Source organism: Centrocercus urophasianus, unplaced genomic scaffold, assembly GCF_019232065.1.
Source record: "Centrocercus urophasianus isolate 14NV4802_14NV808 unplaced genomic scaffold, USGS_Curo_1.0 seq_13, whole genome shotgun sequence".
In the NCBI taxonomy this organism is placed as follows: domain Eukaryota; kingdom Metazoa; phylum Chordata; class Aves; order Galliformes; family Phasianidae; genus Centrocercus; species Centrocercus urophasianus.
In genome coordinates, this window is record NW_024884475.1 from 7,231,641 (window position 1) to 7,245,557 (window position 13,917).

Consider the following 13,917-nt stretch of genomic DNA (forward strand, 5'->3'; position numbering starts at 1 on the left):
TTATAAAACAAAAGATGTTTGAGTCAAACAAAGGAAAGCAGGAGGGTTAACTTTCCTGTCTGAAAGTATTTGCCCTTTAGTTGATTTTCTAACTGATTAAGCACAACGTGACAGAAGAGCAACCTGATCTTAATATGACTAAGACCACAGCTTGTATTCTTAATGTATGCTGTTTAACAAGCACATTTGAGTAATACGAGAGCTGCTTTCACAAGACTGAATGTGTTGATAAAGTGCTCTGAGGAAGAGCATGTACATTTTAATGAAAATTGCACTTTGGTAGCTAGAAAAAATCTGAAGGGGTTTGCAGCTGGTGGAGTGATGACTGTTGGAGCCCATTCCTGTGTGCACACCATGGATACATAAATGCTAGCAACTTTCTCACTGCAATTTTCAATTTCATTTTGAACCTTGATACGCGGGGCAGGGAAAGCATGTCTGAATTGGCTGTAGGAAATGAAATTTCCTGGTGAAGCCAATAAGCACTGAAGTGTATTTGAACCTTTTACACTTTGCAATTTCTAATGTACAGTGTGGACAGTATTTGAAAACCTTACGTTTCATGAGGTGTGGGCTTTTGCCTCAGCAAATATTGATGTTCTCATCCTTTAAAGACAGGGAAGAAAAAAAGTCATCACCTACGCCCCCTCCCCCACCCCTAAGATGACATGAGCCAGCAAAATGGTTTTTAGATATCAGCTTTTAAAAATGAAGACTTAATCCTAAGGTTAAATCAAAAAGCACACTTAATGGCCACATCAGCAGCTGGTTGAGAGTCAGCCTTGAAGGTCAGAACAGTTGCATTTTATGTTCATCCTCTAGCAACTTTTTTTTTCTTCGAATTCTTAGGTTGCAGATGGATGAGTACAGCCATTTGTTTTCAGATCTGGGATTTCTGAACATCTTTTTCCTTGAAATTATGATGTAGTGGTTTTGCTGGCACTGTTTGATTTGGGAGCTGTCAGAAAGGAAGTGGAAAATTGTTAATGGAGTAGAAAATTTTGAATAGAAAAAAAATGGGTGGATGGAGTAAATATCCACAAAGCATTTCACTTCATTCTCACTCAATTCTTTGAAACGCAGGATCATTTGACTTCTTAAATTCCACATCATCCTTTCGTGTATTATACTCTCAGTTGGCATCCAATCATCCAATATATGTCAGTGCCATATATGTGTGTGTGTGCATATATATATATATGTTTTAAATGCATGACATTTCAACCATCCAGATGTGGAACTAATGGTGCCACTTGCAGAATTCATCCACATCATTCTAGAAATTTGCAAGCTGAGCTTACATGCCAACATGCATGTCATTTAAAAAAAAAGAAAAGCCAGAAGGAATAAGGAATTGGCTCACATTTCTGCTGAAATTTCTGGCTAAAACTTGAATTGGGAATCTGATTGTAAAGAATACTTTAGAAATTGTTGCAGAGTTGAGGTTAACATTTAGATGTACTGAATGATGTAGGAGTGAAAGATGTTTCCATACGTTAGTGCTTTGTCCTTTCACCGTTGAATGCCTTGGTTGGTGGTGCAGTGAGCTGGAACTCTCAGTGGTGTAGCTGAGGAAAGAATTAGAAGAAAAACATTTTAAAAGTGATTTTTACATAATGCTTCTGTTGAATCCTTTTCCTGCCTCTCCTCACATGTCTTTCTAGACAGCTTCAATAAAAAGACAAAATTAAGAATATAAACGTTTAAAATCACATTCTATACATTGCTGACTCAATTTACTTCCTTTTCGTACTCTGGTTTATTATTTTAAATGTAAATATACACACATTTCTTCTTTCTTAGCCTGACCAACAGCAGCCATCAGACATGAATTCTTACTTACTCAGCATAACCTTGAGAAGGAAAGTACATTATTCCACAATCTGTCCTCACATCTCTGTGCACGCTGAATATCACTTTTGCACAACCTTTTAGATACAGTAATTAAGCAGTAGAAATCTTATATTTAGCAATCAAACAATTGCCCACCGTATTGGTTGCTGGTGTAACCTGCCTTTATACATCAAATATTGCAGCATGCAAAGCATCTTCATTCAGTGAGGAATTAATGCTGGAGATTGCTTTTATAACCATTCTTCCACAGTCTTTCTAGAAGTAGGTCAATGTTTGTCTGAAAGAATCCATTAAATGCTTCTTTTGATTATTGTGAATAGGGAGTTTTAACATATGCAAAAGGCTTGGTTCCAAAGGAAATTACAACAACGTTGGAGTTGTGAAGTCTTGATGCCCTGATTGTTGTACTGTCGTAGATCTGAATAACTATTACCCAAACGTTGGAGTACGTAAGATGTATGATCAGTGTACGTTGACATCAGTAGACCCAATTCTTAATACTGTGATCTGTTGCCAGAGTTTGTATCTTTCAGTTGCTAAAACATGGTAAAAATACCATACTAAAACCAAAGAATGTACGGAGATGCCAAAAATGTTGTTCCAGTTTGACTCAGTAATGAATATTTTCCCAACAACAAAGCTATAGAAAGCGTGTTTAAAAAAAAAAAAAAGTTGTCTAAAAAAAAGGCAATCACGTGTCCTTCCACGTTCTGAGTCTCATGCGTGTGAGCAGTGGATAACGTACTTCCAAAAGGAAAGATAGCTGTGAGAATCTGAGGGGAGCAGGAAGTAAAGCTCCTGATGATTTCAATTAGTCCTTGTTTTCAACTCAGATTTTTCCCTTTCTCTCCTATCTCCTGTGTGCTCGCAGATGCAGTTTTCACTAAAAAGACCTGGATTTGAGTTTTCAAATATCAGCTGGTTGCTCTGTGTTCAGCCAGCGCCCTGTGAAAGCCTCTAACAGCAACTACTCTGAAACTGAGTTGTAGTTGAGAGGAAAGCCTGTCTGCCGTGCAGAATGTGAAGTGTGCTGGTGCTTGTGAGGATGCGGGTTCCGTGCTACAGCATTGTTAATTGCTAATGGAGAACGCCTGTGATGACAGGACTGGGAGTGCTCTCATTGCTGCAACTTGTCAGTCGCACAGCTGAGCTGAACAGCTTTGCCTTTTCTCCCCCTAAATTTACACTGTCTTAAAAGTTTTACTTTGCCTTTATGAAAAGTAAGGTATTACTCAACATGTGCAACAGAATAACACAGCAAACCGGGAACTGCTGTGAATTACTAATTAACAGGTTTCGCCACTAATCTAAGCGTGGCTTCCTTTGAACCTTTGCCTAAATATCAGAAGAGGTAATTATGTGCAATTTACTTTTCTAGGGAGATTATGTTACAAAAATAAGGGCAAGCTCTGGCATGATCACAAAGAAGATTCACGTTTGACTTAACAATTTTAGAAAAAAAGAAAAAGACCACAAAAACTTGTATTGGTTTGTGCTGAATGCATATCCATCCATCACATCTGTCACGATGTGACGTATTAGCTGTGTTAACAAATCCCACGAGTGTTAATGTTTAATTTTAGAGGTGGCACTGTTTTACTGCAGAAAGTGATTTCCAGCCGTCTTATAAATCCGCTTCAGTTAGCGTTTTTAATCAGAAGGTATTTTTATTGTGGAACTGTTCCCTGGTGGCTGGGAGCCCTGGCTGGGCTGTCGCAGCATGCTCAGGCTGCAGGCAGTCGCCCCGGCCTTTTCCTGTTCTGCGTGCCATTTTGTTGTAGGTCCTCCAAAAAATGTTTTCGACAGATTGTCCCAGCCTCTCACAGGCCTTCAGGGGACAGGGACACATTTGGCTCGGTTCTATCTCCATCAGCTTTTCCTGGATAGCCTCGGGAGCTGAGCTCCCAGATTCTGGCTCTGATCACAGGGAGCAGACCCAAAGAATGAGTGTGTGGAATAGAGTTATTTACTGAGGAGATGAGTGGTAGAAAGTGAGATTGAGAACATGAGTTTAAACTCGGAATTCTCCTCCAGAAAGGCATCCCTCTCTTACAAGTGTAAGAGGAACTCTGCTCACCATGCCTGTCGTTTGCTCCCTAAAATTAGCTACCATGAAAACTCAAGTGTTGATGATAGTAGCTCTGAGTGTTGGGTGGGATGGACCTTTGGGATTGTAGCACCCTGCACAAAGCAATTTAAGTCCAATGCTAAAGTTAGAGATTGAGTGATCTTTTGACGTTGCAGCAGTGTGTCCCTCTCGGCTGCTTAGTGCAGTGTTGGTGCTGAATGGAGGTCTGATCTGTGATTTGCTCAGGGTTCCTGGTGATTGCAAAGCAGAGGTGGTATTTTTCCTGCAAGATACTCTCAGCCTGGTAGCATTGTAGCTGATTGTCTACAGATATTTTGTTCATGTGCTGCGTATTCATGCATGAGATCCATCATGAATCTATAGGCTGCTGTGAATTGCCAAGTTCTGTCTTAAAATTTTGCAAGAATTTGGGTTTTGTGGCTGTGACGGTAGCATCCAATTCTTGCCAGCACTGCTTTAGCACAGTAACCATTCAATGTAAATGATGGGCTATTGCATTAACCCTAAGTAGGGCAGTAAAATTCCAGGTCTATAAGGAAGTGGTTTTCAATCTGTGGTTCGTGCATGGCTGTGATTTTGTAGCCCCTGTCTAAGGGGTTTGTGAAAGGCTTCCATCCATCCGTAGGATTACCTTTTCATATGCATCCTTCATTTGACTATTTACTACTACGTAAACCAAAGACAAGCCAATAAACTGTTGCTGTAAAGCAAACCTTATTCTTCTTTGTCTTGGCATACGTGTCATAGGGTTTGTTTTGTTTCTGTGCTCTGCCTTCTGAGCAGGGAGCTGGGGCAGCTGGGTGCCCTTCTCTAGGGGGTGCATGGTGGGAAAACAATTCTCTTACCTCTTCAGATTTGTGTATAAAAGTTTTAACTTAGGATTTAAGAAAAAGTTTTCACTGTGGGGGAAATACAGAGGACACCAGTAGCATTAAATTAGCGTATGTGACTAATTTTAGCTAGTTGTAACAGGAATGTAATGACGTACTAAAAAAGGTTAGAGGAGTGCACTGCTTATACTAAGTAGTGTTTCAATGGGAAGAGTTTAAACAGAAATGAAGAGTGTTGTGTAAGTTTACTTAAACCCTAAGGGAAAACACTTCTGGATTTCTGCTGAATTCCAGTACTACCCTTCTTAATCCAGCATTTCCCAGCAAAACCTGGCTACTCCTGGCCAGGCAGACAGTCTGCATTTGCAGTTTGCTACTTTCCATCTCCTTCCAGAGATCAGAGATTTCCTGGTATCTGAAGGAAGCAACAGTTTTACGTTCAAGTTCTTTTAACCCACTGAAGGATACCACTTATAAAACCATTAGGGAGAATCTCAAGATGAATCCAGTTGTAGAAGTATTGTAGATGAAATGTAGGTGGGAATTACTTCAATAGCTTGCCTTTGCACGGAGAAAATGAATTTGTAATATGAGTCTTGAAAGTAATCTCAAAAAAAAAGACATATCCAATTTATGAGATAATTTTAGACACATTCAAAGAGAACAAACATTAAATGGAGGAACGCAAGTTAGCTGGCAGCAACAGTGAGAAGTAATCAGTCAAAGTCAGCATTTCACAAGGGATTTTATAAAGACTAATACTGGGCCTGATGTCTTTATGTTTTTATCTCTGATTTCAAAATATATCACTTCTAATGAATTTGCACATGATGTGGAGATGGCCTGATAGGGAGTGTGCACTTAGCTATCTAAATTACTTGCTGAGCCAGACCAGTTTTAATCAAGTGTAGTTTAATATGGATGCATATAAGATTGTATGTGCGAAAACAGAAAGCAAAGTCATATAGAGTGGAACGTTGGTGTCCTGACAAACAGCTCTTGGCAAAATGATCTCTTGAGCACTGAGTTTCAGTGTTTCATTGAAAAGGTTGGGGCAGATCCTTAGGCAGTGGAACAGAGGCAGTGCAGAGGAGAAGTTCACATGCTCAATGGCTTTGGATGTTGTACTTGGAGACTTGGGGAATACTGTCTCCAGTCAGAGAAAACTCACCAAAATTCTCCTGAGGCTGGAAAAAAATCTGTAGTGAGAAATTTAGACTGAATTTTGGCTTACCAAAAAGGATTGAAATGGGTTTAATTGCAGTGTACTTCCACAGGAGAAAAAATCCAAAGAGCTTTTGTTGTAAGTGAAATACCTCAAGAAAGCATCATCAGCTGTGGGTAGCAGTTAGACAACTCAGAAGGAACTCGAGGCATTATTTTTGATGACATGTGTGAATAACCATTAGAACAAGTATCAAGAAAAGTGACAGGTTTGTTTTGCAGTTGCAAATGGTGATGCTCTCATAGAGAATGTCTGTAGCCATAACAATGCTTTTGAGTTCAGACTGGGGCAGCAATATGAAATTCTGCATTTTCTGCTGTAACGAGGGAGAAAACATGACTCGTATGTGCATCCCATCCCTGAATTCTGTTGGACTGAAAACAGCACGGTGTTTTCTCTTGAATGTTAGGAATTTTGTCCTTAAAGCTAATTATGAATTATTTTTTTTTTAATCTTCTAACTTTAACACATTTGGTAAGGCTTTTTATGAAAGACTTATGCATGACAAGGTCATCTTTTGGAGTATTTTAATTCATTGACAACTGTGACATTCCTTACATATAGTTTTTCTCTCTTCTGTATAACGTTGCCACTCTCTTGAAGGATATTTGAGTCAGAGACTCTGGTATACAGCTTGAAGTTTTACTGAGTTTCTTTCTAAAATGCATTGTTAATACCATGTAAAGCATGTATTCAAGCTTTAATGGTGGGTTTTTACCATGTCCCTGTGTTTTTGGCTAGGCACTGACTAACTGGGTTATAGGACTGAATACAAATAAAATGCCATATTACAAAGTCTTGGTGTTTTGTTTTGGCAATTGTTGAGTTTGTGACAATAGCTGTTACACTGTCCTGTTGATGAGACTTCCTCAAGTGCATACTCTGAATTTAATCAAATTTTCTTTTGAAAGGTGGGGAAACAAAACCAAAAGAACTTACCTCAGTCTGTTAGCCTGAATTGCAGTCTGTTTGCTTCCTTTGGTTGACATTCTGAAAAAAGCTCACATACGTGGCTGCTTTCTCTAATGTGTGTGTTTAATCTTCAGATCTTCGATGGCCCAGGAGATGAGCGCTCAGAGTCTCCCTATGAAAGTGCTGATGAAACTCAGACTGAAGTGTCTATATCATCCAAAAAATCTGAGCGAGGAACGGGAACAAAAAAAGAATATGTGTGTCAGGTGAGAGATGGTAGCTGGGCAGGGAGCTGTGTTTTCTGAGGTATCCTGGAAAAGGGATTTTTTTTAATGTGAAAATGACAACATTAAGGCAGACGCAGATTTATTGTGCCTACAGCATGGAGGAGACATTAGTGAACATGTTGCCGTATCAGTAAATGGAATTCTTCCTTGTTTTTTTTTTCTTGATCTAAAATAAGTGACTTAGCCTTTCTGGTTTAGTTTCCGGATGAGTAAAATAAATGTGATTTGTACCTCAAGGACAGCACATGAGGTTTGCCAGGTCACTGGATTAAATGACAGAGAACTGCTTGCTTGTCTGCTATTACACAGAAGGAAATCTGACATGGCTGTGTGCTTCGGTGTGAGCACAGCAGAGGTGGCTGCACTGCACTTACAGCACGCTCACTGCGAGCAGAACGCTTCCTGGATCTATGCTTACAGAGTTCGTAGGTTATGAAAGGGTGACACGACAGCTCTGGGCAGATTGAAGTTGTTTCCAGCAGACTGGAAAAGCAGTTATATTTCCATTTCTTCTTGTACATAGTGATGATGGTTTGGTTATCTATCTTTAAATGTTGTCTAATCCCTTAAGTTCTGCCAGCATTGTTGTTGAGTTCATTTTTATTTTTATGTCACTGCTAACAGCGTGGGTATAGAGGTATCATTATGTCTCCTAGACTATTTTCCCTTTGCCAAAGAAAGGGAAAATAAGGTTTATCCTAAACCTGCTCAGATGCCATTCAGGGAAACATTCTTAAAGCTGTTTTCGTTTCTTTTTATCTGGGTATGTTCTCATGTACCATGTTTCTATCAGTGGTATTTCTCAGTTTAATGACTAGTATTTGTTGCAACAGGAAGCAAGGGCACGTGATGATACTTGCAGTGTTGTCTTTTTCTTGTTAAATATGATTTCGCCCATGGGAAAAGAGATTTTGAGGAGCAATTTATGGAAAGGAATAGTGAATTCTATTTTTTCTGCATATGAACTTTTCTTTAACCTTAAATGCCTTTGTGTTGTAAAAGCTATGTGAAAAAACAGGTGATCTCCTGCTGTGTGAAGGACTTTGCTATCGAGCTTTTCACGTGAGCTGCCTTGGGCTCTCTGGAAGACCAGCAGGAAAATTCGTTTGTAGTGAATGTACATCAGGCAAGTTTGTCCCTTTGTATTAAATTTTAAAAAGAAAAGCTGTAATTTTCCCATACGTTGTTGCAGGAAATCATCCCATGCAGGTTATGTATCTGAACAAATTGTACTTTCCTCTTGGTGCCTGATGGTGTGGAAATTCATGTATTACCATTAACTGTGCCATGATTTAGGATACTCGCTGTATTTTCAGTGAGAAATCTCTTGCAGATTGGTTGATTTGCTCTGAATTCCACTGCCTTAATAATTGCAGACTGTGTCTGTCTGTGTACAATTACAGAGTAGATTTAAGGTCTGCCTCAAAGACCTAAGAAATCCATGGAAAAAAAAACAGCAAATGAAACACTTTAAGTCTTTTCTCAGTTTTTTTTGTGTCTGCATGTATCTTTTGCTTTTCCCATTAAAAGACCACCTTACTGCTATTAATTTAGTTTGCTTTTAATCCTGCAATAACTGCTTGGAAGCTCTTAATCTCAAAATGTTACATGAAGATTTGTGTTCTTGCTCATAAACTCAGTTCAGTCAGGTGGTGAACCTTGCTGGAGAAAAATGACTTCTCCTAAATAAGGTTGTTCCAAGCAGTCCAGAGAGAAGACTGGAGGATACTCGTCCTTAGTTTGTGGACTTACAAGTCAAATTTTACAGGATTGCTAACAAAGTAGGATCCTATTTCATTGCCTTAAAAACAAAATTCAGAGTTGTCCTGGCATACTGAGACTTATGAATAAGAACACAAAAGCAGATCAGTGAGGCTTTGAGTATTATATGCACACATTAACTGTGGTGGATTTCCATTGTAACTTTATTTTTGTTGTGTTTTATTTATCTGTATCTAAACAAATCAGTATTGAACACTGAGGAGTCAAAGCAGATATATTGCTGCTTCAAATAATGGAATTAAAAAATCAAACAAACAAAAAAAAAAACACAACAAAAACTCCCAGTGTTTTAAATACACAGGTCTGAATGAAAAATTAGTTACATGATTTTTATTATTTTTGCCACTAGGTGTGCATACCTGCTTTGTGTGTAAAGAGAGGAAGGCAGATCTGAAGCGCTGTGTTGTATCCCACTGTGGAAAATTCTACCATGAAGCCTGTGTGAAAAAATTCCATCTTACCGTGTTTGAGAACAGGGGTTTTCGATGTCCTCTGCACAGCTGCCTCAGTTGTCATGTTAGTAACCCCTCCCATCCACGAATTTCAAAAGGTAGTTTCATTTTTACATGTTTATGACTGATAAATAAGTCTGTTTATGGTATATTGAGGTAAGGAATCTGCTCATGTTGTAGTTCCTCACTGTATTACAGGCATACAGGTACTACTGACTGATTCAGGTATTGCACAAGACTTGCTGAATGTGAACATACAGTGAGGAGTGAGTTCTCTATTCAGAGAGTGGTGATGCCCTGGCACAGGCTGCCCAGAGAGCTGTGGGCCCCCCATCCCTGGAGGCACTGAAGGCTGGGTTGGATGGGCCCTGGGCAGCCTGATTTGGTGGGGGGCAACCAGCCCACAGCAAGGGGCTGGGACTGGGTGGGCTTTAAGGTCCCTTCCACCCCAAAGCATGCTATGATTTTGTATGATTCTGTGCATCTTGGGAAACGTTTGTAAACACAACCGTGTGACTGAGAAAAGATTGTCTGCTCTGTTCATAGCTGAAGCCTTTGTATTTAAATGTGGTGGTGCTTTAAGCTCGGTATAATGTTCTCTAAAAATCTTCGTTAATTCAGTGTTGTTCTGAAAGTAAAAATGCAAACCTTGCAAACATAATTGAAACATTTCTGGTATTAACCAGCAGTAATACTATCTGTGAAGAGCAAGTGCTCAACGGGTTTTGTTCAAAGATAAATATGGCAGTGTTCTGCTTTGCTAGGAAAGATGATGCGCTGTGTTCGCTGTCCTGTTGCATACCATGCTGGAGACGTGTGCATTGCTGCGGGATGTGCAGTCATCGCTTCCAACAGCATTGTTTGTACGAATCATTTCACTGCCATGAAAGGAAAAAGTCATCACGCGCATGTCAATGTGAGCTGGTGCTTTGTGTGTTCCAAAGGTAAACTGATGCAAAGCTCTTACGTAGGTGCAGCATCAAAATGTTTTATTCTTCAATTTAAATTTTATTTTACTAATCTCTTTACAGAAAGCTATTAGAAATGTGGCGTGCTAAGTTCATCTCCCTTAGGTATTGAAATACCTTCAAGTTGGCTTGTGCTGCTTCTAGTTTTTGAGCGTCCTTTCTTTGCAGATATAATTTATTAAAGAATATTTTCACTCAGACCAGAAACCTGATCTAATTCTTTACCAGAGATGCATAATGATAAATCCTTCTTTGTCCTTTCCCCTGTGTTCAATGTACTGAAGCTTTTTGTGTTTCCTTATTGCTCATACATAATATTAAAACATAAATATTTTAAGAGTTGCTTTTACTTCAGAAGCAGACAGCAAATTGAACCCATATTAGTGTCTGGAGTGCCACTAATTAAGGGCGTTTTGCTTTATGCTGACTAATAAATTTACTTCGTATTGAGAAGCACAAAATGCATCGTGCTGATTAATCCCTGGCAATGAGAATTTACCTGATTTGTTAACAAATTAACATGCAGCATAGCAGCTTACTAAGCAGCAGCTAACTTTCTGATGGTAATTCATGGAACAGGCAATCTCATCCCTACCTCTTCTCCAGAGGGGAAAAAATAGAGAAAGAGAAATTTAATTAGACTTAATTTTTGTTGTTAAAATGTTACATACAGTGAATTATTAATATATATTAAGCTATGTTAAATATATTGTAGTCATTAAAGTAAAAAATAATAATTTCCCTGTGGTGCATTATTCTGGCTTTTATATCATTAGCTTGCTTTTTAATTTGTATGTATTTACTAACTGGAGTCTGCCAGGCATTCAAATCAGTTAAGACCATTTGGTTTCTGTGCACAGCTAGATGATGTGTGTTTGTTGCAAGCTGGCATGTTTTAACTACTATTTTCTGGCAGACCCTACCACAAACCTCACTGCTTTGAATCTGGTTGGAATGCAAATCTTTCTTTTTTGTCTTGATGTTTGTCAATCTTTTTTTTCTCTTGGAAGGAGGAAGCTTGTTGTGCTGCGAGTCGTGTCCTGCAGCATTTCACCCGGACTGTTTAAACATCGAAATGCCAGATGGGAGCTGGTACTGCAATGACTGCAGGGCAGGGAAGAAACTCCATTTCCAGGATATTATTTGGGTTAAACTGGGAAATTACAGGTCTGATGAAAAATTTGTTTTCTTTTACAGTGATATTGGCATGTTTTAATGAAGGATCATAGAGTTGGCTGTTCTGTGCCTTGCTGCACACAGATTTCCCATGTCTCTAAGCTGGGAACCACATCTCCCTTAGAGCTTTGCCTGTGCTTAATACCCCTGTTCCAAGACTTGAAAGCTTTGCTATTGCTCTCTGCCACAGCAGTGCCCATACAAGACTCCTTGCAGACTTCTCTGCTTTTGCCATATTGGCCTTCTGCCCCTTGTTTCAGAGTTCTTTTCAAATAATTGAGTGTATATAACTTGTAATAGCCTGAATCACTGTCTTCCTTGGCTGGAAAATAAGTCGCTCAGGCTGTCAAGAGTTTTACACTTACATTGAGATTTGAGTGTGATAGAGATGGGTGGGGTTTACCCTAGAAAGCATTACTAGCTGTTACACGCTGTCACTTGACCTTTACCAAGTATAGAGATTGCAGACTTTGTTAAAGATGTTATTTTTGCTAACCAGATGCAAGGAGATTTATGTGTATCTTGCAAGCAGGCAGAGGTCCCATAGATCTGAGTGTCAGGCTTTCCTTTTCTACCCAATCTTCTTCCTATGCCTACTGAGCTGGAGCGTGGGCAGGAGCGAATCTCCTTCTGGGTGTTTTGTTTTGCATTTTATTTTGAGGCGCTTTGGTTTTTTTCATCCTATATTTGGAAGTAATAATCAGTAATTGCTTTTCAAAGTGATTTCGTTAAGCTTACATACATTTTGTGTTTTTCTGTTTGTATTTCTGTGCTAGATGGTGGCCTGCAGAAGTTTGCCATCCGAAAAATGTTCCCCCAAATATCCAGAAAATGAAGCATGAAATTGGAGAATTTCCTGTATTTTTCTTTGGTTCTAAGGATTACTTTTGGACACATCAAGCACGGGTGTTCCCTTATATGGAGGGAGACAGAGGGAGTAGATACCGGGGGATTAAAGGAATTGGAAAAGTCTTCAAAAATGGTACATAGTTAGAAGTAAAGGAAGAATAATCTCGTTGTATACATGCTTATATACGTGTAAAAGACTAGCATCTAACTGAAATTCTTTCTGATGACTTCAGTTTTTTGGGAAGCAAAGCTTGAATAGAACTGGGAAGCAGAGTAGAACTGATAAATTTGTTAAGAGTGTTAACACTCTAGAAACATTGTTTGCAGGAAAATTGATGGTTTAGCTAGGAAGTAGAAATGCTTCTTTAACACAGGTCAGCTTGAGGAGAGTCATTTTCTTTCTAGTGTTTTTGTTGATACAACAGTCCTTTCTTTTTTTTTAAGCTTTGCAAGAAGCTGAAGCTCGATTTCGAGAAATAAAGCTACAGCGAGAAGCCAAAGAAACCCAAGAAAGTGAACGTAGACCTCCACCATACAAGCATATTAAGGTAAAGAAGACATGACACTGGATACTCGGAGATCTAGGGAATCACTGGGGAGGAAAAGCTGAATAGATGGGGAGCAAAGGTTGTAATGTTGTGTTGGTAACTGAACTTTACCTTTAGAGTCACGTAATTAGGAAATTTCATTACTTTTGGAACATCTATTATTGCAAAAACAACTTATTAACAACTGTAATAATTCTTACCATAAATGCTAATGTTTTAAAGTGATGTTTGAACTATTTTAATGTATCATTCAGGTGAATAAACCTTGTGGTAAAGTGCAGATATATACTGCTGACATTTCTGAGATTCCCAAGTGCAACTGCAAACCCACAGATGAAAACCCTTGTGGCTTTGATTCTGAGTGCCTCAATCGGATGTTGATGTATGAATGTCATCCACAAGTTTGTCCAGCAGGAGAACGATGCCAAAACCAGTGCTTTACAAAACGTGAATACCCTGAGACAGAGATCATCAAAACAGATGGGAAAGGATGGGGTTTGGTTGCAAAGAGGGACATTAAAAAGGTATGCATCATTCTTGCCTAGCAAGGAATTGTTAACCTGTGGTGTTGTTTGTGGGTTTGGTATATACTTCACTAGTGATATTCGGTATCTTTCAGGGAGAGTTTGTGAATGAGTATGTTGGTGAGCTCATTGATGAAGAAGAATGTATGGCAAGAATCAAATATGCACATGAAAATGACATTACTCACTTCTATATGCTTACTATTGATAAGGTAGAGTATTTAAAAAGTTATTCCCTGCTTTCAGTTGTAACAGTACTTTGATTTCTCTCCTCTTCCTTCTTTTGATCACCATGGTGGGTCACTCAGCTGTCTGTGATGCTCTGCTGTTTCAAATATTCATAAGTTTGTATTTCTGTGCCTGCTTCCTCCCTTCTCAGTGTGTAATGTATCTATCTCATTGACTCAAAATAGGTAATGTA

At 39.0% G+C, this 13,917-nt stretch overlaps 1 protein-coding gene across 3 annotated transcripts in view; it reads left to right on the forward strand.

Annotated features, from left to right (window-relative positions):
* NSD2 (nuclear receptor binding SET domain protein 2) overlaps nt 1-13,917 on the forward strand; it is a 74,415-nt gene that overhangs the window by 53,340 nt on the left and 7,158 nt on the right. For all 3 annotated transcript variants that reach the window (XM_042812147.1, XM_042812149.1, XM_042812148.1), the window contains exons 11-19: nt 7,045-7,176; nt 8,200-8,323; nt 9,329-9,529; nt 10,196-10,375; nt 11,410-11,566; nt 12,352-12,557; nt 12,869-12,972; nt 13,227-13,496; nt 13,592-13,708. In XM_042812147.1, coding sequence (XP_042668081.1) covers nt 7,045-7,176; nt 8,200-8,323; nt 9,329-9,529; nt 10,196-10,375; nt 11,410-11,566; nt 12,352-12,557; nt 12,869-12,972; nt 13,227-13,496; nt 13,592-13,708 — 1,491 coding nt within the window. The remainder of the gene's footprint in view (nt 1-7,044; nt 7,177-8,199; nt 8,324-9,328; nt 9,530-10,195; nt 10,376-11,409; nt 11,567-12,351; nt 12,558-12,868; nt 12,973-13,226; nt 13,497-13,591; nt 13,709-13,917) is intronic.